Below are 26,302 nucleotides of genomic sequence, written 5' to 3' on the forward strand. Positions count from 1 at the left end.
TTCGCCTTTATTTTCTCAGACACTAGGTTGGAGAACCATATCGGCTTCCTTTTTCTCTTGTTTTTATTGATTTTCTTCACATAAAGGTCCGTAGCCATTTTTATCGCTCCTTTCAGCTTAGACCACTGTCTTTTCACTTCTCTTATGTCCTCCCATCCTAACAGCTCTTTCTTCAGGTACTCTCCCATTGCATTAAAGTCCGTACATTTGAAATCTAGGACTTTAAGTATCGTGCGGCCGCTCTCCACTTCAGCCGTTATATCAAACCAAACAGTTTGATTATCGCTACTTCCTAGGTGAGCACCCACTCGAACATTAGAGATACTCTCTCCATTTGTGAGGACCAGATCCAATATCGCTTTTTCCCTTGTGGGTTCCGTCACCATTTGTCTGAGCAGAGTCTCTTGAAAGGCATCCACACTCTCCCTACTTCTTTCTGATTCCGCAGACGGAACATTCCATTCCGCATCCGGCAGGTTGAAATCTCCCAACAGCAAAACCTCCTCTTTCCTTCCAAACTTTTGGATATCCACAATTAGATCCTTATCAATTTGCTGCGATTGAGTTGGAGGTCTGTAGCCTACACCCATGTAGATAGAAGTTCCATCTTCTCTTTTCAGAGCAATCCATATCGCTTCTTCCTCTCCCCAGGTCCCTTGCATTTCAGTCGCTTGGATATCGATGTTTACATAGAGAGCTACTCCTCTGCCTTTTTGACCATCTCTGTCCTTCCTAAAAAGATTATATCCCGGTATGTTTGCATCCCATCCATGTGATTCACTGAACCATGTCTCTGTGATAGCGACAATATCTAGATCTGCCTCTAACATCAGGGCTTGCAGATCATGAACTTTGTTGCTTAGACTGCGAGCATTTGTGGTCATCGCTTTCCAGCTACCGTATTTGCCGGCGTATAGGACGACTGGGCGTATAAGACGACCCCCCAACTTTTAGTTAAAAAATAGAGTTTTGTGTTATACTCGCCGTATAAGACGACCCCTTCTTCCTTCTCCACCCCTTTGTATTCCCCCATGTGCTTTCAGCGTTCTTCTCCCTCCTCTATCTTCAAGTACTTTCAGAGTCCTTCCCCCCCCCCCTCCTGTCTTCACCATGGCATTTCAGCGTCCTTCTCCCCCCCCTCCTTCTCTACCGCCCCGGGTGCAGCACAGCCAGCCAGGTCCCCTTACTTTTGTGGCACTTCCCCGACCGACCGACAACAGCCCGGGTCCGACAAACTTCCCTGCCCTTAACCGCGAATCTAAATTACCTTCTTACAGCTGCTGTAAGAAGGTAATTTAGATTCGCGGTTAAGGGCGGGGAAGTTTGTCGGACCCGGGCTGTTGTCGGTCGGTCGGGGAAGTGCCACAAAAGTAAGGGGACCTGGCCGGCTGTGCTGCAACCGGGGCGGGGCGGCCGCCCCTCTCTCTTGGTACCGCGAGGCTACTCTCCTTCTCCTTACCTGCCATGCCTGCAGCACAGAGCCGAATGGAAGTCTTCCCGACGTCAGCGCTGACGTCGGAGGGAGGGAGGGCTTTGTTTAAGCTTTGTTTAAGCCCTCCCTCCCCTCCGACGTCAGCGCTGACGTCGGGAAGACTTCCGTTCGGCTCTGTGCTGCAAGCAGAGAAGGTAGGGAGAAGAAGAGCCGCGCGACTGAGTACATCCAGCCCCGCAAGTAAGGGCATGTAAACTGTACCCGGCGTATAAGACGACCCCCGACTTTGGGGAGGATTTTAAGGTACTAAAAAGTCGTCTTATACGCCGGCAAATACGGTATTTTTCAACGATGATCTTCTTTTTCGTATGGATTTTTGTTTTGTTTCACTTTCCGTTGCAATACTAAGAAATGAGTTGCTGATATTGTTTATGTTGCAGTCTTTACTACTATCACATTTTTTCTTTTGCCGGGGGTGGTGTCTATAATTGTCCTTCGTACATACACCACCCCCAACTTCTAGTTGAAATGCCTCGAAAAATATTGTCTAAATTTCTCTGCAAGGTTTCTTTTTCCTGCTGTAGTAATATGTAACCCATCAGTGCAATATAACTTCTTGTCCTTCCATGTATTTCCCCATCCTCCTATGTACCTGAAGCCTTCTTGATGACACCAGGCTTTGAGCCATCTATTAAAGTCCTCCGTGTTTTTCACTCTTTGCTCTCCCTTTCCATATGCAGGCAGTATTTCAGAAAAAGCTAAAGTGTTTACAAAAGGTTTCACGCCTTCACCAAGCTCCTGTAAAGCTTTCTGTGCTGCAAGTGTGGAGTTGTTGGCCAGGTCATTTGTTCCCAGATGGATGACAACATCAGTGTTAAAATCCTTAGTTTCTTCCTTAATTATAGTCGGTATTTGCCTGGAACTCCTGGTAGCTGAGGATCCTGGAAGACATTTCACTATTTTGGTCTCCTTGCCTTGTGTTCCAAGGTTAATGGCTCTGATGATGGAATCCCCCAACAGTAATAGTTTTTTTTTTTTTTTGGCTTTTTTATTTGTGCTTAGGGTGCGCTTGTTCTCTTGAGTTACCTTCATTGGTTCCAGTCCCACCTCCCTTCTGTTTTCTTGAGTATCGCAGTGCACTAGTGGAGCGAAGGAATTCTGTAGAGGTAATATTTGTGAAGGTGGATGTTTCTGTGTTACATGTCGTAATCTTCCTGAGCCTACTGTGACCCATTTATTCCTGGGCTGTTTTATTCTTTGAGGTAGAGGTGGTAAGTTGATATGATTTTGTGGAGTGATGGAAGCTGCTTTAATTGTATTCAATTCCTGTTTAAGTTTGCAGAGCTCCTCCTTAATACTAGCAAGTTGAAGACAGGTGGGGCAAGCCTTAAGCCTCCAAATAGTATGTCTTGGAATTAAAGCACCACAGTGATTGCATAGAATAAAGGTCATCTTGATTGGTTGTGAAGTGACTAGATTTGAGTAGTCCTGATTATTTGGGTCTCTATATATGAAAAGTGGTCCCTGGGGTTGGTGGGACTATAAGTCTTACCCTTAATCCTATGAAGGGAAAGGGAAAGAGGAAATACAATTTAACAAAGGAATGACAAGGGTTTATTTTTTGTATTTTTTTAGGTAAGAAACAGGCAGGAGAAGAGAAATTAAGCAGATATAATGCTGAAAAACAGTGAAAAGAGCAGAATATGAAATGCTGAGTAACTTAGCTTTTAGAAGTTCACAGGGCAGCCTTGTTCACAGCACTGTCTGTCTAGGTTAGCATTGCTTCTCACTCTATTCATCACTTTTTTACTTCCATTTTTACATTTCAGCTCCTTCCGAGTAATGTTTTTCCCAAGCTCTCAAGGTTTTCTTGCAATATCTTCACTCAGCTCTTTTTTTAATAATTTATTATTTTTTTATATAAACCTAGAAACAATGATTTTCTAGAGACCATAGTTCATACAGGCATTAGCTCTTATTTTCCTTAGTGTTCCTGTACTTATTTATTTACTGTAGCCATCTACTCATGACATTCTTTTCAACCCCCCCCCCACCCCCCGGCTAGTATTTACAAGTATTAAAAAGGAGAAAAACAAGATCTATCTATCTCTTTATCTAATCTATCTTTTTGTTGGACTCTAAGGCCTAGATTCACTAACCCTCCAAACCGTGTGCGATCTATTTCTGTATGCATGCAGGTCAACAAATTCACTAAAGGCCTGCATGCAAATGGGGATGATCGTTAACACACCCCCTACCCACAGCCAGGATCACTAGAGAGCGATCCCCGCTCATGTGCACACCCTGACAGTAGTGACAGGAGAAGCAGCCTCCTGTCACTGCTGTCAGGGCTCAGCCCCGATCTCTCCTGCCTGCCCTGATCTCTCTTGCCTGCTCGCCAGATTCTCCTGCTCTCTGCCGCCGTTCACTGCAGTGTAAGCCTTTGGTTTTAAAATGGGCCTGCACTGCGGAGAACGGCAGCAGAGAGCAGGAGAGTCCGGCGAGCAGGCAAGAGAGATCGGGGCAGAGCAGGGCAGGCAGGAGAGCCTACACTAGCCCCACCCACCGGCCCGACACACCGGCCCTGCCCAACCCCACCCCAGGCCCCGATCTCTCCTGCCTGCCCTGCTCTGCCCCGATCTCTCCTGCCTGCCCTGCTCTTCCCCGATCTCTCCCTCGACCTCCTTCCCTGTGACCGGCATGTCCCTCGCCTCCCTCCCGGCACGGCCCACCCACCCCCTGCACCAAAAAGTTGGGAGCAGGAGTGGTGCTCAGTCCCTCCTGCTGCTAGGCCTCCTACCCCTGGTCGGCCCAGGCGGTCGGGCCTGGCCCATCCATCCCGGTATCTTTAAAATAGTTGGGAGCAGGAGGGGTGTCCGTTCCCTCCTGCTTCTTCCGACAAGGCTCCTTCCATCTTCGGGAGAAAGAGGGGTGCCCGGACTCTCCTGCTCCTACGTCAATCTTAAAAATCACCCTCATTCTACTCTACAGAGCCCCCCAGTCCACAGCAGAAGCCCTAGAGTGCCTCCTCAAATTCATCACCGAGCTATCCATCTTCCACAACATGTGAGCATCCTAGGAGACTTCAACTTCCCAAATTACCCCAACACCTCAGGAATGAGTGACAGCTTCCTCTCCTCCCTCACCAACCCAGGATTCCACCAAGCTATACCCACCCCCACACACTCAGCAGGCAACACTTTAAACTTAATCTTCACCCATAAGGACCTGACTGCAGAGCCCCAACAAACAACCTGCACCACTACACCTGCCCCATGGTGAGACCACCACCTCATTGAGTTCCAACTCCCGCTTGAAACTACCCCATCCCCGCTAAAAGGCCCTATTCCACCCACTCAACATCGCATCCCTAACTCAGTCAAACCTATAGTCATGGCCGCAGGCATTTGCAATCTAAACAAAACCTTCACCTAACATCCCCACTCTATCGACCTAGCAGCCTCCACCTGGCACTCCAACATCCAGTCCCTCTATAATAGCCTCGCTCAGAGAAAAACAACATGAATAACCACCAACAAAACACCTGCTCCCTGGTACACCAGTGACTTCCAATCCATAAAAAGATCACTGAGGAAAGCAGAAAGAAACTGGATCAAACACCCAAATTGAGAATCCAAAGCTCACTGGGAAAAAACATCTACCACCTACTAAGCCGCCATCCTAGAAGCAAAGAAAGCCTACTACTCTCACTTCCTGCAGAAAGTCCCAGCCAGATCCAAACAACTATTTACCCTTACTGACCAACTCTTCACCAATGCCCAAGGAAAAAAACCCCCACAACAACCCAACTGAACTTGATAGTGAGACTCTCTTGGACTTCTTCCAGTCCAAGGTACATACCATCCGCAATAATCTTGACACCGCCGCCAGCACCAACCCCCCACCAACATACCCCCAACCCCAGTATTCCATCCTCTGCCACTCTATCCCAACTTCACATGGCCACCGATTCTGAGGTTCTCGAAACCCTGAGAGAACTCAAGCCCTCTGGCACCATCCTTGACCCCTGCTCATCCAGCCTCCTACTATCCACAGAAGACGCCATGGTGGAATCTATCCTCCCCATCATTAATTCCTCCCTCTCCACTGGGACAGTAGCACTCAGCTAGAAGTCGGCTATTATCAAACCCACACTCAAAACCCCCGCCCTCGACCCTAACGAATCCAGAAATTATCGGCCAGTCTCCAACCTCCCATTTGTCTTCAAACTCTTAGAATGAATAATGCTTCGCAGATTACATCGTTTCATAGAATAACAAGATGCCTTGTCCCCCGCACAATCTGGCTTCCGAGCAGGCCACAGCACAGAGTCAGTACTCCTGGATCATAGATGACAGCTGGTCAATACTCGACAAAGGCAGCAATGCCTTACTGGTCCTACTTGACCTCAGCGCTGCCTTTGACACTGTCAACCACCACCTCCTCTTATCCAGACTCTGTGATCTCAGAATCAAGGACTCTGCCCTCCAGTGGTTCACCTCCTTCCTTCACCAAGAACCCAAACAGTCCTACTAGGACCACACAAATCTGACCCCAAACCTATCAAATACGGTGTTCCCCATGGTGCCCTTCTATCTCCCCTCCTATTTAACCTCTACATCAGACCGCGTATCAACAAGTAATCCAAGAGGAAAAAGAACAAGGAACCGGCGTGGCTCACCGTAGAGGTGAAGGAAGCAATCAGAGACAAGAAAACTTCGTTTAAGGAATGGAAAAGGTCAAGAACCGACAAAAACTGGAATAAGCACACAAACATCAACGCAGGTGCCATAAGGCGGTAAGAGGGGCCAAAAGAGACTACGAGGAAAAAATATCCAAGGAGGTGAAAAGCTTCAAGCCGTTCTTTCGATATATTAAGGGAAAATGACACACGAAGGAAGCGGTGGGAACGTTGGATGACCATGGAATAAAGGGAGTGCTAAAGGAGGACAAAGCAATCGCCTACAAACTGAACACATTTTTTGCGTCTGTATATACTAAAGAGAATATACACAGCATACCGGAACCCATCAAGCTATACGCTGGAAACGAAGATGGGAAACTGACAGGGTTGCCAGTCAGTCTAGAAGAGGTATGCAGACAGATTGATAGGCTTAAGAGCGATAAATCCCTGGGACCGGATGGCATCCATCTGAGGGTCATCAAGGAACTGAAAGGGACTATAGCTGAACTGCTTCAACTAATAGCCAATCTGTTGATTAAACTGGAAAAGATTCCGGAAAACTGGAAGGTGGTGAATGTTACGCCGATCTTCAAAAAAGGTTCGAGGGGAGATCCGGGAAACTACAGGCTGGTGAGTCTAACCTTGGTACTGGGAAAGATGGTAGAGGCGCTAATAAAGGACCGCAGAATTGATCACCTTGACGGACATGGTCTGATGAGGACCAGCCAGCACGGTTTGAGCAAAGGCAGATCTTGTTTGATGAACTTGTTGCACTTCTTCGAGGAAGTAAACAGGCAGATAGACAAGGGCAACCCGGTCGACATTGTGTATCTGGATTTTCCGAAGGCGTTCGACAAGGTTCCACATGAACGACTACCTCGGAAAATTGTGAGCCATGGAATTGAGGGTGAAATACACACATGGATTAAAAACTGGCTGGAGCATAGGAAACAGAGAGTGGGGGTAAATGGACAATACTCAGATTGGAAGAGCATCACAGGTGGGGTGCTGCAGGGACCCGTGCTCTTCAACATCTTTACAAACGATCTGAACATCGGTACGACGAGTGAGGTGATTAAATTTGTGGATGATACGAAGTTATTTAGAGTAGTGAAGACACAGGGGGATTGCGAAGATCTGCAATGTGACTAATCAAGCTCGAGAAATGGGCTTCGACATGGCAAATGAGATTACATAGAAACATAGAAAATGACGGCAGAAAAGGGCCACAGCCCATTAAGTCTGCCCACCCTATTGACCCACCTTCTTAACTTCATACCGCTAGAGATTCCACATGCGTATCCCATTTTTTCTTAAAATCTGGCACGCTGCTGGCCTTGATCACCTGTAGTGGAAGTTCATTTCAATGATTGACCACCCTTTTGGTGAAGAAATACTTCCTGGTGTCGCCATGAAATTGCCCGCCCTTGATTTCAGCGGATGCCCTCTTGTGGTTGAGGGTCTTTTAAGAGAGAAGATATCGTCTTCCACTTTGATATGGCCTGTTATATATTTAAACGTCTCAATCATGTCCCCCCTCTCTCTATGTTCCTCGAGTGAGTATAGCTTCAATTTGTTCAGCCTTTTCTCATATGGATTTCTGCACCACTATCTGCTTTATTACCACTAGAATCTGATCCTATGTTAGTGATGCATTTATATTCTGCAATAGTAATGATACCACCCACTCCCCACTTTCTTTTAAGTCCAGTTGAAACAGAATGAGTGCAACACAACATTGCCTTTAGCTTTCTCAATATGTCACCCACTTCATTAGCAGTAATCAGAGAAAAATTTTCAAGAACTGTACCTGAATATAACTTTAGAAACACCCTTGGCATAGCCACCTTACTTGTATCACATCCTTTTTGTTCCCAAATATCCATATCTTTATTGGTTAAAAAAAAAAAGTGACTGAATTTGTCAACTTTCAGTCCCAAATAAATATCTTGTTCCAACCCCTAAGACTTGGTGAATTCATGCACCAGGCTAAATAAATGTGTGGATATGTGCATCTGGACTCTGTGAAAGTTTTCATACTCTTATGAGGTTAGCAGATGTTCAATGCTCTCTCTTTGATGATAAAGTTAAAGATTATGTCTGCCATTGAACAAAAGTCATGAGCAGCACAGAATTATTTGTAGCACTACAAAGTCCGGTTGACATCAACATTAGAAGTATTGGTCCCATTTTTCTTTTCTTACCTTTCTACCAGATCAGTCCAAATGATCGGGATGTTCTAAAGCAGTACATTCTGACAGTGGGGTCACTGAAATCCTTGCTGCTAACACTTTGGCCCCAAGAGCCACATTACATTGAGCCTGAATATCCAAAATGTAGTAACAGGCAAAAGAATGTATAGATTCTAGATTACTAGTTTGCAGATTTCATGAGAAAGAACGAAGGAATGCTTTACTCAAGAAACATATTGACTCCTTATAGAATAAGCTTTCCAAAAACTTCTGAAACGTGATGACCATAGAGAATATATGCAGAAGCAATAGCCTTTTTAACGCATTGAGGAAGTGTTTTAGATGTTGCTTTCTCTTTACAGACTCCACAGAGAAGAATAAAGAGCTTATCTGATCTCCTTGTTGTCCCTGTAATCTTTAAGTACTTCTTAACATGTCCTGTATCCAATTTATGGAAGACAACTGTACTGCCTTCTAAGATCCTGAAAAATAGATACTTCGAGAGTCTGAAAAGAAAGATGGAGCCGGTCTAAGCAAACCTTTTTCTTTTCTAAAGACCAAAAATGTTCACTGTAGAATAAGGCCTATAATTCTGAGATTTGCCTAGCCAAACTTTAACTATAAGAAAATCTGTGTTAAGGGGTTATCTTTTAAGATTGCAAATTCCAGAGGATCAAAAGGAAGCTGAACTTAGGCAGACAAGACCAATTTTATATTCAGGACTGGTGTGGAGGCAATACTGTATCCCCTGGTGTGGAGGTGATACTATGCTGGGAGGATGAATTGTAAGAAAATGATGAAAAATCAATTTTTTTTAGTGCTTTCCTGTGTTAGTTTTTTTAAATGAGAGCTGTTCTGAAAATGTGTCTGTATGTGGTGTTTAACTTGTTATGATTGTAATTTTTGTAAACCGTATAGTTAATGTACGGTATATAAATTTTTAAATAAAAATCAAATCAAATAATCATATGACACAGCACCTTGATAAGTTTAGCCTTGTGATAAAAACCTATGTTTTTATCACAGGTCAAAGCCAAGCTCTTCTATTTTTTTTTTTTTTTACTCCGAATACCATGTTAGAAATTCAAAAGTAACATGAGACTGAGTCAGTATTCAAATTCATGGCTGCCACACAAAGAACAGTGGATGATTTATCTGCTTATATTTATGTCTAATAGTCATTGGTCCTATTTGTTTGTGTAGGAGTGCTGTTTGAGCCATCTAAATAGATACGTTGATCCTATTAATGGTGGAACGTTGTCACTATGTATGAATTTGGGCCCTTCTCCAGAATCCCACTGATACCTGGGGCATTAAGTTGTCTGTCCCAAATTATTTATTCAGTGCTTAATAAAAATAAAACGGAGGACATTTATGCAATTTGCATCAGATATTGGCCAGATACAAGTGCTGTTGAATATTGATCCGAGCATTATAACTCTTACAGTTCTGTTTAGATTTAATAAGGTTGATCTTTGTGCTCATTTATCTGTTATTAATTAATCATGATAGAATGTTAAAATACTAGGTAGGATAGAAGTATTGTTAATACAAATAGATGTTGAAGATTTTAATTAAAAGGATTTAATTTTTGTCTTCTTTCATGTCACAGATAGCAGATCAGATGTTCTTTCACAGTGATTATCGACCTCTTATCCGTGATGTCAACAACTTTGTCTTAGATGAGCAGACACAGCAAGCTCCACATCTAATGCCACCACCATTCTTGGTGGATGTTGATGGTAACCCTCACCCAACGAGATATCAGAGATTAGTCCCAGGCCGTGAGAACTGCAGAGATGAGCAGCTTATTCCACAGATGGGGGTCACCTCCTCAGGTATAATGGGTATGCTATGAAAGTTTGGTTTGGGATGTTATAAATTTTTCTTTTGAAAATCCATGTGTAAATTACGTATTGAGATATTTGCAGTAGGTTTGTCCTGGGTTTGCTTATTAATAATAGTTTTACAGGCATGACATTTAGGGGCTTATGTACTAATCTGCAGCATTGTTTTGGTTTCAAAGAGAGAAGGATTTGGATCCTTTTTAGCCTTGTGTCAGAAGCAAGAAGGTGGGGGTGTTGACTGTTGGGCTTCCTAGGCCACAGTGGAGTGGAGATTCCCTGAGAAATAGGATCTGGTGTGACTATTGATTCAGGTTGGAGGGCTCTTTAAAATTTTCCCTGATGTTGCTATGTGAAGGAGACCACAATTCTTGTTACACTTGGTAAAACTACAGTTCTTAAGCTTCAGATTCCAATGAAAATGTTAGAATGGCTTGGTAGACCCATGTTTGTATGTACTGTTCTGTATGCATGTACCGTGTTTCCCCGAAAATAAGACAGTGTCTTATATTCATTTGGGGCCCAAAATAGGCACTAGGTCTTATTTTTGGGGTGTGCACATGACCATCTCTCCCTTCCTCTTTCCTTTTGAGGAGGGGGAGGAAAAGTCCTGTAAGTTCAGGTGAAGACCCCCTAGAATTTCCCTGTCACAGCAGGAGTAGACCAAAGCAAGGCCAATACAGCTAAGACCTAAAATGGTTGCTGAAAAAGCAAGATGGACTCTCTGACAAGAAATTGTCAACTCTGAAACACACTGTGAACTCTGAGAGGCACTTCTGCTTTTTCTTAGAAACAGAGGGCGTAGTTATAGAGAAAAACAATTCTGATGAAAAATATAAGTAGCATGATAACTTTATGAAAGTTTCACCAGAAGAAAGACGAACCACGGACAGAAGTGTACAAAAAGGCTAACCACAGAGCCGGAAAACCATTAGGCCCAGGCGCTCAAAGGAGGAACTTGGTATATTAAAAGGACATTTACGGGGAAGTAAGGGAGAAGCTTATGAGAAAAGGCGTGACACAGAATCACTCAATTATATTAACCAATCCATAGCTTAATATATGAGATAATGAATATGATTAACTAATGAAAATGTGAAATGTAACATGCATCAACGTGGGCCAGAGCTGCCAGAATCATATAAAAGAAAGCTCCTTGAACCAAGGATTCAGAACTCATCGGAAGTTCTCCATCAGTCTGGCCAGCCTGGTGTATGCTCTATCACTCTGTATGCTGTGTGATTTGTTCCTGTAAGCTATTACTATTTAATTATTAAAACTCATATTATTTGTTTCAGCATATAGAGAGTTGAGTGGTCTGCCTGTGAAGGCCTAGGGTCTTCACTTTCTCTCCCCTACATGTGCTGCATCTTTCCTCCCTTCCCTCCCAATACCCTTCGCAGCAGAAGTTTGCCCAGCTTCTATCTTTCTCTCCCTCCCATCCCTTGTGCAGCAGAACCCTTGAGCACCCCTCCCCACCCCCACTACGCAGCTGAACCCCTGCTGACCCTCCATCCTTCCCTCCCCGCCAACCACAAGTGAGCCCTACCTTCATCTGAAGCAGCGTCAGGTCGGCAGCACTCTAAACAGGCTGCTTGGCCTTGTCCATCGGGGATTTCACTCTGCCGCGTTAATGATGATGTACAGTTTAGGAGGTGAAGAACTTATGTGCATGACGAAAGAGCGGGACTTCGATGTGATTGTATGTGATGATCTTAAGGTGGCCAAACAGGTTGAAAAGGTGACGGCGAAAGCTAGGTTGCAAAGGGAGAGGTATGGCCAGTAGGAAAAAGGAGGTATTGATGCCTCTGTATAAGACTCTGGTGAGACCTCATTTAGAATATTGTGTACAATTCTGGAGGCCACATCTTCAAAAAGATATAAAAAGGATGGAGTTGGTCCAGAGGAAGGCTACTAAAATGGTGTGTGGTCTTCATCATAAGGCATATTGGGACAGACTTAAAGATCTTAATCTGTATACTTTGGAGGAAAGGCGGGAGAGGGGAGATATGATATAGACGTTTAAATACTTATGTAATATAAATGTGCATGAGTCGAGTCTCTTTCATTTGAAAGGAAACTCAGCAACGAGAGGGCATAAGATGAAGTTAAGAAGTGATAGGCTCCAGAGTAATCTGAGTAACATAGCAGATGATGGCAGATAAAGACCCGCATGGTCCATCCAGTCTGCCCAACCTGATTCAATCTGAAAATTTGTGTGTGTGTGTGGGGGGGTTTCTTAGCTATTTCTAGGCAAGAATCCAAAGCTCTTAGGTTCCAGCTACTGAAGTCTCCGTCAAAGCTCACTCCAGTCCATCTACACCCTCCCAGCCATTGAAGCCCTCCCCAGCCCATCCTCCACCAAACGGCCATATACAGACACAGAGTGTGCAAGTCTGCCCAGTACTGGCCTTAGTTCTACAATATTTACTATTATTTTTTGATTCAAATCTTCTGTGTTCATCCTACGCTTTTTTGAACTCTGTCACCGTCTTCATCTCCACCACCTCTCTCGGGAGCGCATTCCAGGCATCCGCCACCCTCTCCGTAGAGAAGAATTTCCTTACATTGCTGTCGAGTCTACCACCCCTCAACCTCAAATTATGCCCTCTGGTTTTACCATTTTCCTTTCTCTGGAAAAGATTTTGTTCTACGTTAAAACCTTTCAAGTATTTGAACGTCTGAATCATATCTCCCCTATCCCTCCTTGGGAAATCAACGTCCCTCCTTGAGGGCCGCAATCCAGTCAGGTTTTCAGGATTTCCCCAATGAATATGCAATGAAAGCAGTGCATGCACATAGATCTCATGTATATTCATTGGGGAAATCCTGAAAATCCTACTGGATTACGACCCTCAAGGAGGGACTTTGAGATCCCTGCTCTAAGGTATTCATATTCAGGGCTTTCAGTCTCTCCTCATACGTCTTTTGGCACAAACCTCTTATCATTTTCGTCACCTTCTTCTGGACCGCTTGAAGTTTTTTTGTGTCCTTCACCAGATAAGGTCTCCAAAACCCTTTTTTACAGAAAGGGTGGTAGATGTGTGGAACAATCTCCCGGAAGAGGTGGTGGAAACAGAGACTGTGTCTGAATTCAAGAGGGCTGGGATAGGCAGGTGGGATCTCTCAGAGAGAGAGAGAGAGAGAGAGATAATGGTTACTGCGGATGGGCTAGACTAGATGGGCCATTTAGCCTTTATCTGCCGTTGTGTTTCTATGTTTCTATACATCCTAATAAGCCCCCAACAAGGAAAGTACCCCAAGAATAAAACACAGAACCTACTACAGCCATGCACAGTCAAGCATCTGCCCCCCAGCACTCACAATCCATTTATACCACCCCTCTTGATTTCCATCCATTCATCACACATAACCCATTCATTAGTAATACCCAAGCCCATGCAGCCTAAGCAAGCTCAAAAGAAAAAATGTGGGCTAAACAAGAAACCAGAAAATACAGTCACATGCAGTTCTTAGTCATGCCATGAACAGGAAGGTCAGGCTCTGGACCCTGAGACAGCTACATAAGATGCTCTGTGGTGTGGCCGAGATCTCCATTCCACCCTCTGCTAGTGAAAGGTGGCTAGGCGTTGCTGGAGTGGGCTGCTCCTGCTGCTTGGGGAACTGCTACAATCTCAATGCCTTAAGCAAAATTACACTGGCTTCATCAAGAGTCACCACCCTCTTGTGGACCCCATTGATGGTAATTAAGAGGCCAAAGAGAAAAGTCCAACGATAACGAATGATGGCCCGGGACAGGGAGCGTGTCACCTCCTGAAAGGCCCACTGCTTCTGTAACATGCTGGCTGATAAATCTTGGTATAGTTCTAAGCAGTTATTTTCCCAATTGACCATCTCCATCTCGCGAGCCCAGCGCAGAAACCTCTCCTTTAAAGCAAAACTTTGAAAGAACATAAGAATTGCTGCTGCTGGGTCAGACCAGTGGTCCATCGTGCCCAGCAGTCCGCTCACGCGGCGGCCCCCGGGTCAAAGACCAGTGCTCTAGAATGAGTCCAGCCTCACCTGTACGTCCCAGTTTAGCAGAAACTTGTCCAGCTTAGTCTTGAAACCCTGGAGGGTGTTTTACCCTACAACAGACTCCGGAAGAGCGTTCCAGCTCTCCACCACTCTCTGGGTGAAAAAGAACTTCCTTACATTTTGTACGGAATCTATCCCATTTCAACTTTAGAGAGTGCCCTCTCGTTCTCCCTACCTTGGAGAGTGTAAACAGTCTGTCTTATCTACTAAGTCGATTCCCTTCAGTATTTTGAATGTTTCGATCATGTCTCCTCTTTTCAAGGGAGAAGAGGCCCAGTTTCTCTAATCTCACTGTACTGCAACTTCTCCAGCCCCTTAACCATTTTAGTCGCTCTTCTCTGGACCCTTTCGAGTAGTACCATGTCTTTCTTCATGTACGGCGACCAGTGCTGGACTCCAATGTCCTTAAGGTGATCACCCAATTTAGGTCCCAACGACCGATGCGCTGTCTTTATACCTAGGCAGTCTTTCAACTACTGCTTTAGTGTCTTTATACTGTGGGGAATTCAGAACACTTCACACACATATACTGTTGTGGCGGGCCTTGTTCTCCATATCTTCTACCTTATTGATCAGTTCAGATAATTCTCCTAGCAGCTCTTCCATACTCTGCTGTGAGCCCACCACTTTCTCCTCACAAGAATCCACATGAAGTTCCACAGTGTCAGTTCTGCTCCCCATTTCAGCTAGGTCCTGGCAGAGCTCCTGAACTGCCTCCCGGATCTTCTCAGCAACTCCTGAAATCTTTGTTTTAACTGCTTTCAGCAACTCTCGCAGGTCCGCTTTAGTTGGTGCCTTCATGCCTTTGTTTCCAGAAGCGGGCTCCTCCATAAGAACTCCAGTCAGGAACGGCAATGATACCTCAGAAATGCACCTGTTATCACCACCGAGTGCGCTCCCACCATGTGGTGGCCTGGCTGCCGATTTTTCCTTCACATGACTCTGGTTTTTCCATTTCCACTCGCCTTTTAGAGGACATCATGAGTACAAGCACAAGCTTTATTTGTAGTGTTCAAAGGTTGCAGATAAACAGCAGGGGAAAAGCTTTGGCCGAGGAGCTGAGCCCTGAATCAAGCTTCCATCTTCTCTGGTGACGTCACTTCCTCTCATGTTGTAAGATGGTTTAATAAATTTTTATAAAATCAGTCCGGGACTTTTTGAACAGACCTCGTATGTGAAACTAACATTTCTGGAATTGCTAATGTAAGATGAACTATCTGTATGTTAAAAATCCTTGTTCTATGTTTGCTAATGTAAGATGAATAACTATATTAGATGATTATCACTGTAGCCCGTACTGCCTTAGTTATCTCTATTTTGTTTTTGTTTAGTTATTATGTATGTTACCTTATAACCCATTCTGAGCACTCTAGGGAGGACAGGATATAAAACAAATTAAATAAATTTTGCATCACAGCAATTTATTAATGTAATATTTATAGAAGTTTATTTGCAGAGGTTTACTAATGCAAAGTGTGCTTTTTTGGAAATGACTTTGAAAACTGCTTTTAAAAAAAAACCAACCAAAAACCCCAAACACAAAACACCTGCATTTTGGTGTCTTTCATGTTTCTAGGTATTTTGCTTGATTATTTGCATAAAAAACTAGCCACGTCCACTTTAGTATATAAAGCCCTAAGGCTCTAATCTTTTCTTGAAGGCTGTCTACATTCAAGGGGAGAAGAATTCCCTAGCAGACAATTTCTGCAGAATTCTTCGGAGGTTTCCACAAAAATCCACTCCTGCTTTCTCTAGGCCTCCTTCGAAACGGCCCCTGCAGCAGCAACAACGTCAACCTAAGACTCAGCTGCCGGCCTCGGCGAAGACCAGGCCGTCCTTTTGACAATTCAGTCCGAGTCTTCGGGCTCCCTTCCTCCTGGAGCCTTTCCCCCTCCCCATCGGGGGTCGCCTCCATCATTTCTATACCCAGTGGGAGAGTCTTACCACTGACAGTTGGGTCCTGTCTATCATCCGGGAGGGGTACTCCCTCCACTTTAGTCGCGTACCCCTGGATGTGCCTCCAAGAGAAGTTCCTTCTGCTCAGTCTCAGCTTCCCCTCCTCCTACAGGAAGCTCAGGCTCTTCTTCGCTTTCGGGCGGTCAAGGAGGTTCCCCCGGAGCAGTGTTACTCCGGATTTTATTCCCGGTGCTTTCTGATACCCAAGAAGACGGGGGATCTGCGTCCGATCCTGGACCTCCGTTCTCTGAACAAGTTTCTGGTCCGGGAACGATTCAGAATGCTCACCCTTCTCACGTTGTATTCCCTCTTGGACGAGGGGGACAGGCTGTGCTCACTGGACCTCAAGGAGGCGTACACGCACATTCTGATACACCCGGCCTCTCGCCGTTATTTGAGATTCAGGGTGGGGAATCTCCATCTCCAGTATCGTGTTCTTCCCTTTGGCTTGGCTGCCTCTCCGAGGGTTTTCACGAAATGTCTGGTTGTGGAGGCTGCGGCCCTGCGCCTCCGCGGCCTGCAGGTGTTTCCTTACCTCGACGACTGGTTAATCAAAGCATCTTCTCGCAACGAAGTCCTGCGAGCGACAAGTCAGACCATCTTGCTCCTTCGAAGTCTCGGCTTCGAGGTGAACTTTTCCAAGTCTTACCTCTGCCCAACCCAGTCTCTCGAGTTCATCGTAGCAGTCCTGGACACGGTTCGTCCGCTCCTTCTTGCCTCGCCCTCGTCAGGAGGCCCTAATCCAGTGGTCTCAAACTCAAACCCTTAGTGGGGCCACATTTTGGATTTGTAGGTACTTGGAGGGCCGCAGAAAAAATAGTTAATGTCTTATTAAAGAAATGACAACTTTGCATGAGGTAAAATTCTTTATAGTTTACTAGTTTTTAAGCCCGTTACATTAACGGGTGCTAGAATAGATGTCTGTCTGTCTGTGTTTCTTTATCTCTCTCTCCTTGGCCGCTGTCTGTATCCTTCTGTCTCCCCCTCCCCCCTGAGCAAAGCTGTCTGCCCCCAGCACCCACCTCCTCCCCAAATGTCTCTCCATGGCCCTCTTCTGTCTTCCCACCCCAGAGCAAAGCTGTCGGTCCCCAGCACACCTCCCCGCAAAGCAGCCCCCTTTCCCTATCTCTCCATGGCCCCTTCTGTCTCCCCCCAGCACACCCCTCCCCCCCAAAGCAGCCCCATTTCACTCTCCATGTCTCTCCATGGCCCCTTCTGTCTTCCCCCCCAGAGCAAAGCTGTTTGCCCCAAGCACACCCCTCCCCCTAAAGAAGCCCCCTTTCCCTCTCCCGCTGACTCTCTCTCTGGCCCCCTTTCTCTGTCTGTCTTTTTGTTCCTCTCCCTGCCCCTGTGTCTCTCTTTCTTTCTGTCTCCCTCCCTCCCGCTGTCTGTCTGTCATTTTTCCCCATTTCCCTGTGCAGCAGCATTTCCATCCCACTTCCCTATGCAGCAGCAACAGCATTTCCCTCCTATCCTCCCCTTTCCTGTGCAGAAACAGTAGCAGCATTTCCCCCCACCCCCCTTTCTCTTCTCTTATCTGCTCCGTTCGGCCCCTCCCCCTTCTTTTACTGCCGTTGTCCTGCTCCATCCGGCCTGCTCCTGACCCTCCCACCGCCGACAAACCTCGGGGCTCCAGCCGCGTAGGCAGCACTTTAAACACGCTGCTTCGCGGCCTTCTACTGCCGATTTCCTCTGCCGCGTCTGTCTCCGATGATGTCATCAGAGACGCGGCAGAGGAAATCGGCAGTAGAAGGGCGCGAAGCAGCATGTTTATAGTGCTGCCTACGCCGCTGGAGCCGGGAGGTTTGTGGAGGGTCAACGGCCGGAGCGGGGCTGCTGTCCACCACTCGGTTGCTGCCACTGGTGCTGCCTACGCCGCTGGAGCCGGGAGGTTAGGAGAGAGAGAGAGAGCACAGTCGCGCGCCTCCAGCCCCCGCATGCGCCCTGAGGTTTAGAATGTTGCCACAGAAGCACACCTCAGGGCGCCAGCGCTCACGAATTTTCAAGAGCGCATGCGCCTCTAGCATTTTATTATTATTGATAAATCTTTCCTTTAATAGTTAAAGGAAAGATTTATAAACTATAAAGAGTTTTACCTTATGCAAAATTGTCATTAACTATTTTTTCTGCGGCCTTCCAAGTACCCTATTTTTTCTGCAGCCCTCACATTTAAAGTTTAATATCTTTCCTTTCTCAAAACTGACACATTTCAATCACTATATTGAAAATAAAACCATTTTCCCTACCTTTGTTGGCTGGTAACTTTATTTTTCTGTGCTTTTAACTGTTTCCAGGGCCTTCTTGTCCTTTGACTGTTTTTCTCTCCGTCTTCACTTTCTGCCTTGTATCCATCTTTGGCATTAACTTAAAATTCAATTTTTCTGCTTTCTTTTCAAAATCTACATTTCCATGTCTTGACTTCCCTTCTATCTCTCTCTTCTTCTGTCCCTATTTCCATGGTCTGACATCTCTTTCTTTCCTTTCTCTCCCTCCCTCCTTCCTTTCCCCTGGTCTGGCATCTGTCTCCTTCCATCCCCCAACTTTGTATTTCTTTCACCCTGCCCCTTCTTTCTTTCTCTCTCTCTCTCTCCATGCCCCCTTCCTTTTTATGTCTGTCTTTCTCTTTCTCTCCGTGCCCCCTTTCTTTCTCTTTTTCTTTCTCCATGCCCGCCCTTTCTTTCTGTCTTTCTCTCTCCATGCCCCTTTCTGTCTGTGTCCCATCTCCCTTTTTTCTTTCTGTCTCCCTGTCCCCCTCCTTTTTTTCTTTATTTCTCCCTGCCCTCCCCCAAGCCACCACCATTGGGGAACAAGCCGCAATCGGGGAACAGGCCAGCGCGATTGGCTGGCTCGGAACTTCCTCCCCGACGTTAGAATTGACGTCGGGTGGCGAGAATTGGTCGGCTCTGAGCTGGAGAAGATAAGCAGGGAGAGCTAAGACCTCGGTGCTGGCCTGTTCCCCGATTGCGGTGGCTTGGGGGAGGGCAGTGAGACGGGAAGAAAAGCAGATTGGGGACCCCTGCTTTAGGCGAGCCGCGATTGTCCTCTCCACAATTGGAAAACTTGTGAAGTGGAGAGGACAGATCGCGGGCCGCAAAATAGTCCCTGGGGGGCCACATGCGGCCCGCATGTTTGAGACCACTGCCCTAATCCGTTTGTGCTGAAGGGTGACCCATCTGCACTCGGCTCATCTGCGCTCGGCTCATAATGGTCCTTCTAGGTCACATGGCCACCACGGTTCATGTGACTCTTTTTGCCAGACTTCACGTCCGTGTTCCTTAATGGACTCTGGCGTCCCAATGGAACCAGGATCAGGATTCTCTCTCACGACGCATTGTCGTGACTCCTTTGTTGAAGAGGTCTCTCCGTTGGTGGATGCTCTCTTCAAATCTTTCCATAGGTTTTCTGTTTCATGCTCCTCCGCAAAAGGTCCTCACGACGAACTTGTCGACCTATGCTTGGGGGACTCATCTGGACAGTCTGAGCACCCAGGGTCTTTGGTACCGTGCCGACTGCCTTTGTCACATCAATTTTCTGAAGCTTCGAGCGATTTTCCTAGCTCTGAAAGCCGGTCACCTACCTACTTCGCGACTGGGTGGTGCTAGTTTGCACGGACAACCAGGTTGCCATGTACTATATCATCAAACAGGGGGGCATGGGGTCTAGGTCCCTGTGCCAGGAGGTGATGCGGCTCTGGGATTGGGCCATCCGCCGCAACATATTCATTCGAGCTGTCTACATTCAGGGCCAGCGGAACTGTCTGGCAGACAAGTTGAGTCATCTGCTGCAGCCTCACGAGTGATCCCTCCACTCCGTAACCCTGTGTCAGGTGTTTGCTCGTTGGGGGACTCCGGACGTCGATCTGTTTGTGTTCCCCCTCAATCACAAGTTGCCCCGCTTCTGCTCCAGGGTTTACACTCCTCTCAGGATTGAGGCGGATGCCTTCCTTCTGGATTGGACGAACGAGTTCCTGTATGCGTTCCCTACATTTCCGCTGATTCTGAAGACTCTCGTCAAGCTCCAGTCTTCACGTGCCACCATGATTCTGATAGCTCCTTGGTGGCCCCAACAACCTTGGTTCTCCCTTCTGTTGCAACTCAGTTCCAGGGAGCCTCTTCCTCTGCCTGTTTTTCCTTCTCTGCTTACACAGAATCAGTCTCTGCACTTAACAGCTTGGTTCCTTGAGACTTAATGCCCTCGTTCCAGTTCTCCCAGCCTGTGCTGGATGTCCTGGAAGCATCTCGGAAGGAGTCCACTCACCAATGTTATCATCAGAAGTGGACCCGCTTTTCTTCCTGGTGTGCTACTAGGCAGCTGGAGCCGCTGTCCGCCTCCTTGTCAGCTGTCCTGGATTATCTGTTGCACTTGTCTGGCGCTGGGCTCAAGTCCTCTTCGGTTCACCTTAGTGCCATTGATGCTTTTCATCAGCCAATTGATGGGAAGCCTATCTCTGTTCATCCTGTGGTTTCCCGCTTCATGAAAGGACTTTTCCATGTTCATTCGCCCCTCAAACCTTCTCTGGTGGTTTGGGACCTTAATGTGGTCCTTGCTCAATTGATGAAACCCCTGTTCGAGCAGGTAGCGCGGGCTCACTTAAAGTATCTTACTTGGAAAGTTGTGTTTCTTATTGCTCTCACTTCTGCTCGTCGGGTCAGTGAGCTTTAAGCCTTAGTAGTAGACCCACCTTTCACAGTCTTCCATCACGATAAGGTGGTTCTCCGTACCCATCCTAAGTTCTTGCCTAAGATTGTTTCTGATTTTCACATTAACCAATCTATTGTTCTTCCTGTGTTTTTTCTGAAGCCCCATTCTCACCCTGGGGAAGTGGCTCTACATTCTCTTGATTGTAAGCGTGCACTGGCCTTCTACTTGAAGCTCACCGCTCCGCATCGTTCTGCTCTCTAGCTGTTCCTTTCTTTCGATCCTAATCGTTTGGGTTGCTCTGTCTCTAAGTGGACCATTTCTAACTGGTTGTCCGCTTGTATTTCTTTCTGTTAAGTTTCAAGTTTTATTATTTTTAATATACCAACCATCAACAAATATCTAGCCGGTTTACAACGCTACGATAAAATGAAGAATTAAAATAATGCTTATAAAAGGGGTAAAAGTGAACATTGTAGACGTTTTACAAAGACATACATGAGAGTGTTATGCTCAGGCTGGTCTCTCCCTGCCGGGTCGAGTCACAGGCCACAAGGTCAGGGCGATGGCGGCGTCTGTTGCTTTCCTCCTCTCCACTCCCATTGAGGAAATCTGTAAGGCTGCCATTTGGTCCTCGGTTCATACATTCACCTCTCACTACTGTCTGGATGTTTTTTCCAGGCGTGATGGCCACTTTGGCCAGTCAGTTTTGCAGCATCTATTCTCCTAAATTGCCAACTCTCCCTCCATCCCTTTCTGGTTAGTTTGGAGGTCACCCACATATAGAGAATATGTTGCCTGCTTGTCCTGGAATAAAGCACAGTTACTTACCGTAACAGGTGTTTGTCAGCATAGCTATTGCTAGCAATCAGCATTTTCAGTTAGCATAACTAATGTCAGCAAAGGCTTATGGGAAATTATATCAATCTGACTCTGGAATGTAGATGCAGATAGACCCTGAGTGCTTATTCACAGAAAGCATCCAGGCAGACGGTTTCATATAGCCCTAAAGATGGTTTCAAATAGCCCTGATTAAATCATGATTACAAACCAGCTTGCAGCTAAGAGGGGCGAAGAGGTGCTAAGAAGATGTGTTAATGTCTGATGCTTAGGATGGACAGCTTAGGATATGCAATGGGTCCAGGTGCACAGATAACTAAGATTAATCAGAAACTATTGTCAGAGGCATACTGGAAATTACATTTGACTTCAGCCTATTCTTCTTCTGTCTAGCACAAGTTTACTACGGATGGGGATGTTTAACTTCTATTGAAGCTCAATAGATTCTATATTTAGAATAAGTTTCCAAACTATAAAAGCCCCCTCGCAACATAACCCCCCTCTCTTGGCTCTGGTCTCTCTCTTGCCGGTCTTTTTCTTCTTGCTTAGCTTGGGACATCACCCTCCCCATCCCCTTTCTCTCTCTTTCTTTGTGTGTTCTCTCTCATTCACAAGAACATAGAAGCAGTCTCTGTAACTGTAATTGTAACTTTAATGAATCCTACTTTTCTGTATGCCTATTTCTATAATATATTCTTTATGCAATCACCTCTGGCTGTGCTTCTCATTTGATTCTATTCCTGGTGAATCTTCAGTGAGGGTATTGAATCCGGGACCTGGCGTTTTGTTGTAAGGGCGCCTAACATAACCCCTACAACCTAACATTGTGGGGGCCACTTCAATTCTTACAGTGTTATCCAGGGACAGCAGGCAGATATTCTCGCAACCCACCCACCTCCCGGTGGTTGGCTTCTTTGCTTGCTATCTGAACTGAGGACACGCTGAGAAGACGCAGGCCAATCGCAAGCCTGAAGGTCTTCAAGCAAGTCTGCTTGCGAAAACGTCCGCTAGGGGGCTCCTTCGGTGACGTCACCCACATGTAGAGAATATCTGCCTGCTGTCCCTAGATAACACCTGTTACAGTAAGTAACTGTGCTTTTCCTCCTTTTATGTGTTTGTTTTATTTCTACATATTACCTTGAAGTGTGGACTAACACAGCCACCACACCTTTTCATGCAAAAAAAAATAAAAATGAGATGTTTATTAGATGAACACTGGAAATAACACTTTTGTACTCTCAGCCCTTTCCATGTCTTGATACACTCTCTTCTTTTGTATTTCTGTGTTGATGACACCACAGCTAATAATATGGATGCATTTGATTCAAGCACAAACTGTACCAAGCAAATAAACATTTTTTTGCACCTTTTCACAAATCCTAATTAGGGAGAAAAAGAACACCTAATCCCAGTAATGGAATTTCTAAACAAAAATAAAAATAGAAATCCTGATTATTCTGAAAGAGTACATGACCAGAAGACTACATTGGAACTCCAATGTATTCTAAAAACCAGACTTTTTTTCTGAACTGAGAGTGCTGTTCTACATGGGTGTAGTGAGATATTGTTCCTGAGTTCTTTGGCTGAGTTATCCTTCTGTATATGGAGAGCCCCTGTTACAAATAAGCAACTTGGTTTTCCTTTGGCATTGAATAATTGCATCAGAAAGAATACTATATAGTATTGAAACAGCAATAAATCAGCTAATATTTGCACAACAATGTGGTGTTTCCATAGGTTTGAATCAAGTTCTGAGTCTACAAGCAAACGGTGAAGTTAGCCCATTAGACAGTTTGATTCAACGACTTCAACAGGAGCAAGATCAGAGACTTTCTTTTGAGTCTGGAACCAGCAGTACTAGCCGTTTGGGCAGAGGTGAGTAAATGCTTTCACTAAATGAAATGAAAAATCTTTAATCTAGTGCTGTATTTCATTCTTCCTTTAGAAGATACAAAGAGACAACCAACTTAGAATAAATAATCATCCTGATATTCAGTGCAATTAACAGCCAGGACTACTCTTGGCTCGATAAATAGTGTTTAGCTGGCTAACTGCTAATATTCATTGGGAGATGGCAGTTATCTCCACTGAATTGTAATGGATAGTGGTCAGCCGCTAACCGGCTATGTCTCACTGCTTAACTGCGAGTATTCAGTGCTATCCAAGTTAAGTTTAGTGGGCAAATCAAACCACATAAATAGCAGTTCTATCTTTACCCGCTATTAACTTAAATGGCCAGTGCTAAATATTTGCTTAGCCAGTTAATTTAAACGGCCAAAAACTCCCCAGTATTCAGTGGCAGTTACTGGAAACAGCCCAACAATGAATATCTAGGTTGAGTGCTGGTGTCGGGCAGACAGCACACTGCCCTATGCCATTTGAAAATCACCTGGACTGTTTTCTTTTTTAATCTTTATTAATTTCAAAACTAATACAAGTGCCATGAATTTTAAAAACATTAATAATCAACATAAGCACTTAAATTCCATCAATAATAATACAAAGAAAAATATCCCACCCAACCCTTTCAACAGTACAATCAAAAATAAACCAACAAAATATCCCACCCCACCCTGGATATGCATAAAAATAGACAGAAATTAAATAAAGACAATTATGTTGAATTAACAAAGGATGTCAATGGTCCCCATCTTTTCATATTTATATCCTAAACATAAACTAGCCCACCAAAACGCAAAATTGAGGCGGTCGCAATTTTTCCAATTGCGTGTTATCATTTGCATCGCTATTCCTGCCATAATAAGGAAAAGCCTGCCTTTGTAACGATCCATAGGTGGCTTGAAATGCAGCAAAGTACCACATATAATTGCCTCATACGTCAAAGGGATAGTTGATTCCAATATGAGGTTAATCTGTCCCCATATTGACTTTCAGAAGCTGAGTATCAAAGGACTTAGAATTGTCCAACTTATGTAACCTAACAGGGATCCAAAAAGATCTATGTAATAGAAAAAAACATGTTTGTCTCATAGATGCTGACGCTGTACATTTCATCCTCCAAGTCCAAATTCGTGGCCATCGAGATGCAGAAATATACTGCTTTATCTCCATGCTCCAAATGTCTCTAAGACCATTTTTTGGTTTCTTATTCAAGAGTTTAGATATTAATTTATACCACCGGGCAGCCTGATGCCCCAGTAAATCTGTCTGGAAGCATAGGACCTGCAAGCTATAATGATTTTTGAAATTCTGCCAGTCAGGGAACCCACTTTGAATGGCCTGCTTCAACTGCAACCATCTATAATTTTGAGATTTTGAAATACTGAATGTTTGTTGCAGTCGTGAAAAATCCAGCAGTTTCCCATTAGATATAATATCATCTAATGTACGAATGCTTGCCTGTATCCAATGCTTCCAAAAGATCCCAGACCCGCCTATTTAAATCTTAGAGTTTAACCATAGAAATTGATAAATGGATTTCTCTACTGGAACATCTGTTAATTTATTAATAAATTTCAAAGTTTTCCAAGTATCCAATAAAATACTATTGTCCTTAACATATTTAGGTTACTTAATACATGAGCCAGTCGTAATGGGGACATCAATTGCCACTCTAAATATAACCAATCAGGGAGGTATTCCATGAGCTTGGGGAGGATGCAATACATACCCTGTCGCAGTATATAGGCCTGATGATACCTATAAAAACTGGGGAAATTTACCCCTCCCTCCGCAATTGGCTTTTGTAAAGGTACTAAAGCAATTTAAGCTGCTTTACCCAGCCAAATAAACGTGGTAAGTATACTATTTATTTATTTTGTAAAAGGACCCCTGAAAAAACATTGGTAACATACCCAATTGGTAGCAAACCACAGGCAGAATCATCATCTTAACTGTTTGAACTCTCCCCCACCAAGACAGATGTAAGGGGTTCCATTGCTCACACATTGCTGTGACCTTCAGCAATAAAGATTTTTCATTTACTTTCATCGCCTCTTCCAGAGTTTTATGAAACCAAATTCCTAAATATTTTATACCCTTTTCTTTCCATAGAAAGGGGAAAGAGTCAAATAATCCTTTTGGACAATGTACATTCAGCGGAAGAACCTCTGATTTACTCCAGTTTATTTTATATCCAGAAAATTTCCCAAATCTATCAATCAAATCTAGTAAATGTGGAATGGTAGTTTCAGGATTCCTCAAAAGAAGCAAAATACCATCTGCATACGCAGACACTTAGGCCCTGATTCTGCAAAGTGCTCCCGATTGTAGGCAGCTGTAGGCGTTCTACAGCTGTCTAATCAGCCAATCGGGAGACACTTTTTTTAAAAAAAAAGAAAAAGGTCCCCAGGCAGGCTGCCTATATTGAAGGCACCTCTAGGGAGCCTAGAGAGGCCTACAAGCCCACCTAAGCTCGTGTAAGGCTAGGCGGTAGCCTTAAGCGAACCTAGGCGGCCCTACGCGTCTCCCTAGCAGAACGGGAGATGCTTACAATGTAGGCTAGCAAAATGCTTAGCGCGGGGGTTTGCGTGCGCTAAAAATGCTAGCGCACCTTAGTAAAAGAGGGGGGTTAATTTTCTCCACCACCAAATTTTCCCATCCCGTCCCACCCGGCTACATTTTCATGCCACTCAGTCGTATAGAAAGATACTACATGAGGGGATGGGAAGAAGGGAGGGATAGAAGCTGCAAGGGATGGGAGGGAGATAGGTGAGAG

General features: G+C 45.0%; 1 protein-coding gene across 6 annotated transcripts in view; it reads left to right on the forward strand.

Moving 5' to 3' along the window:
* PHIP (pleckstrin homology domain interacting protein) overlaps window positions 1-26,302 on the forward strand; it is a 603,903-nt gene that overhangs the window by 261,588 nt on the left and 316,013 nt on the right. For all 6 annotated transcript variants that reach the window (XR_004538753.1, XM_033937022.1, XM_033937020.1 and 3 more), the window contains exons 16-17: window positions 9,921-10,146; window positions 23,362-23,499. Coding sequence is in view for 5 of the 6 variants with exons in the window: in XM_033937022.1 (XP_033792913.1) it covers window positions 9,921-10,146; window positions 23,362-23,499 (364 nt within the window). In the remaining variant the exon portion in view is untranslated. The remainder of the gene's footprint in view (window positions 1-9,920; window positions 10,147-23,361; window positions 23,500-26,302) is intronic.

Source organism: Geotrypetes seraphini, chromosome 3, assembly GCF_902459505.1.
Source record: "Geotrypetes seraphini chromosome 3, aGeoSer1.1, whole genome shotgun sequence".
Lineage (NCBI taxonomy): Eukaryota > Metazoa > Chordata > Amphibia > Gymnophiona > Dermophiidae > Geotrypetes > Geotrypetes seraphini.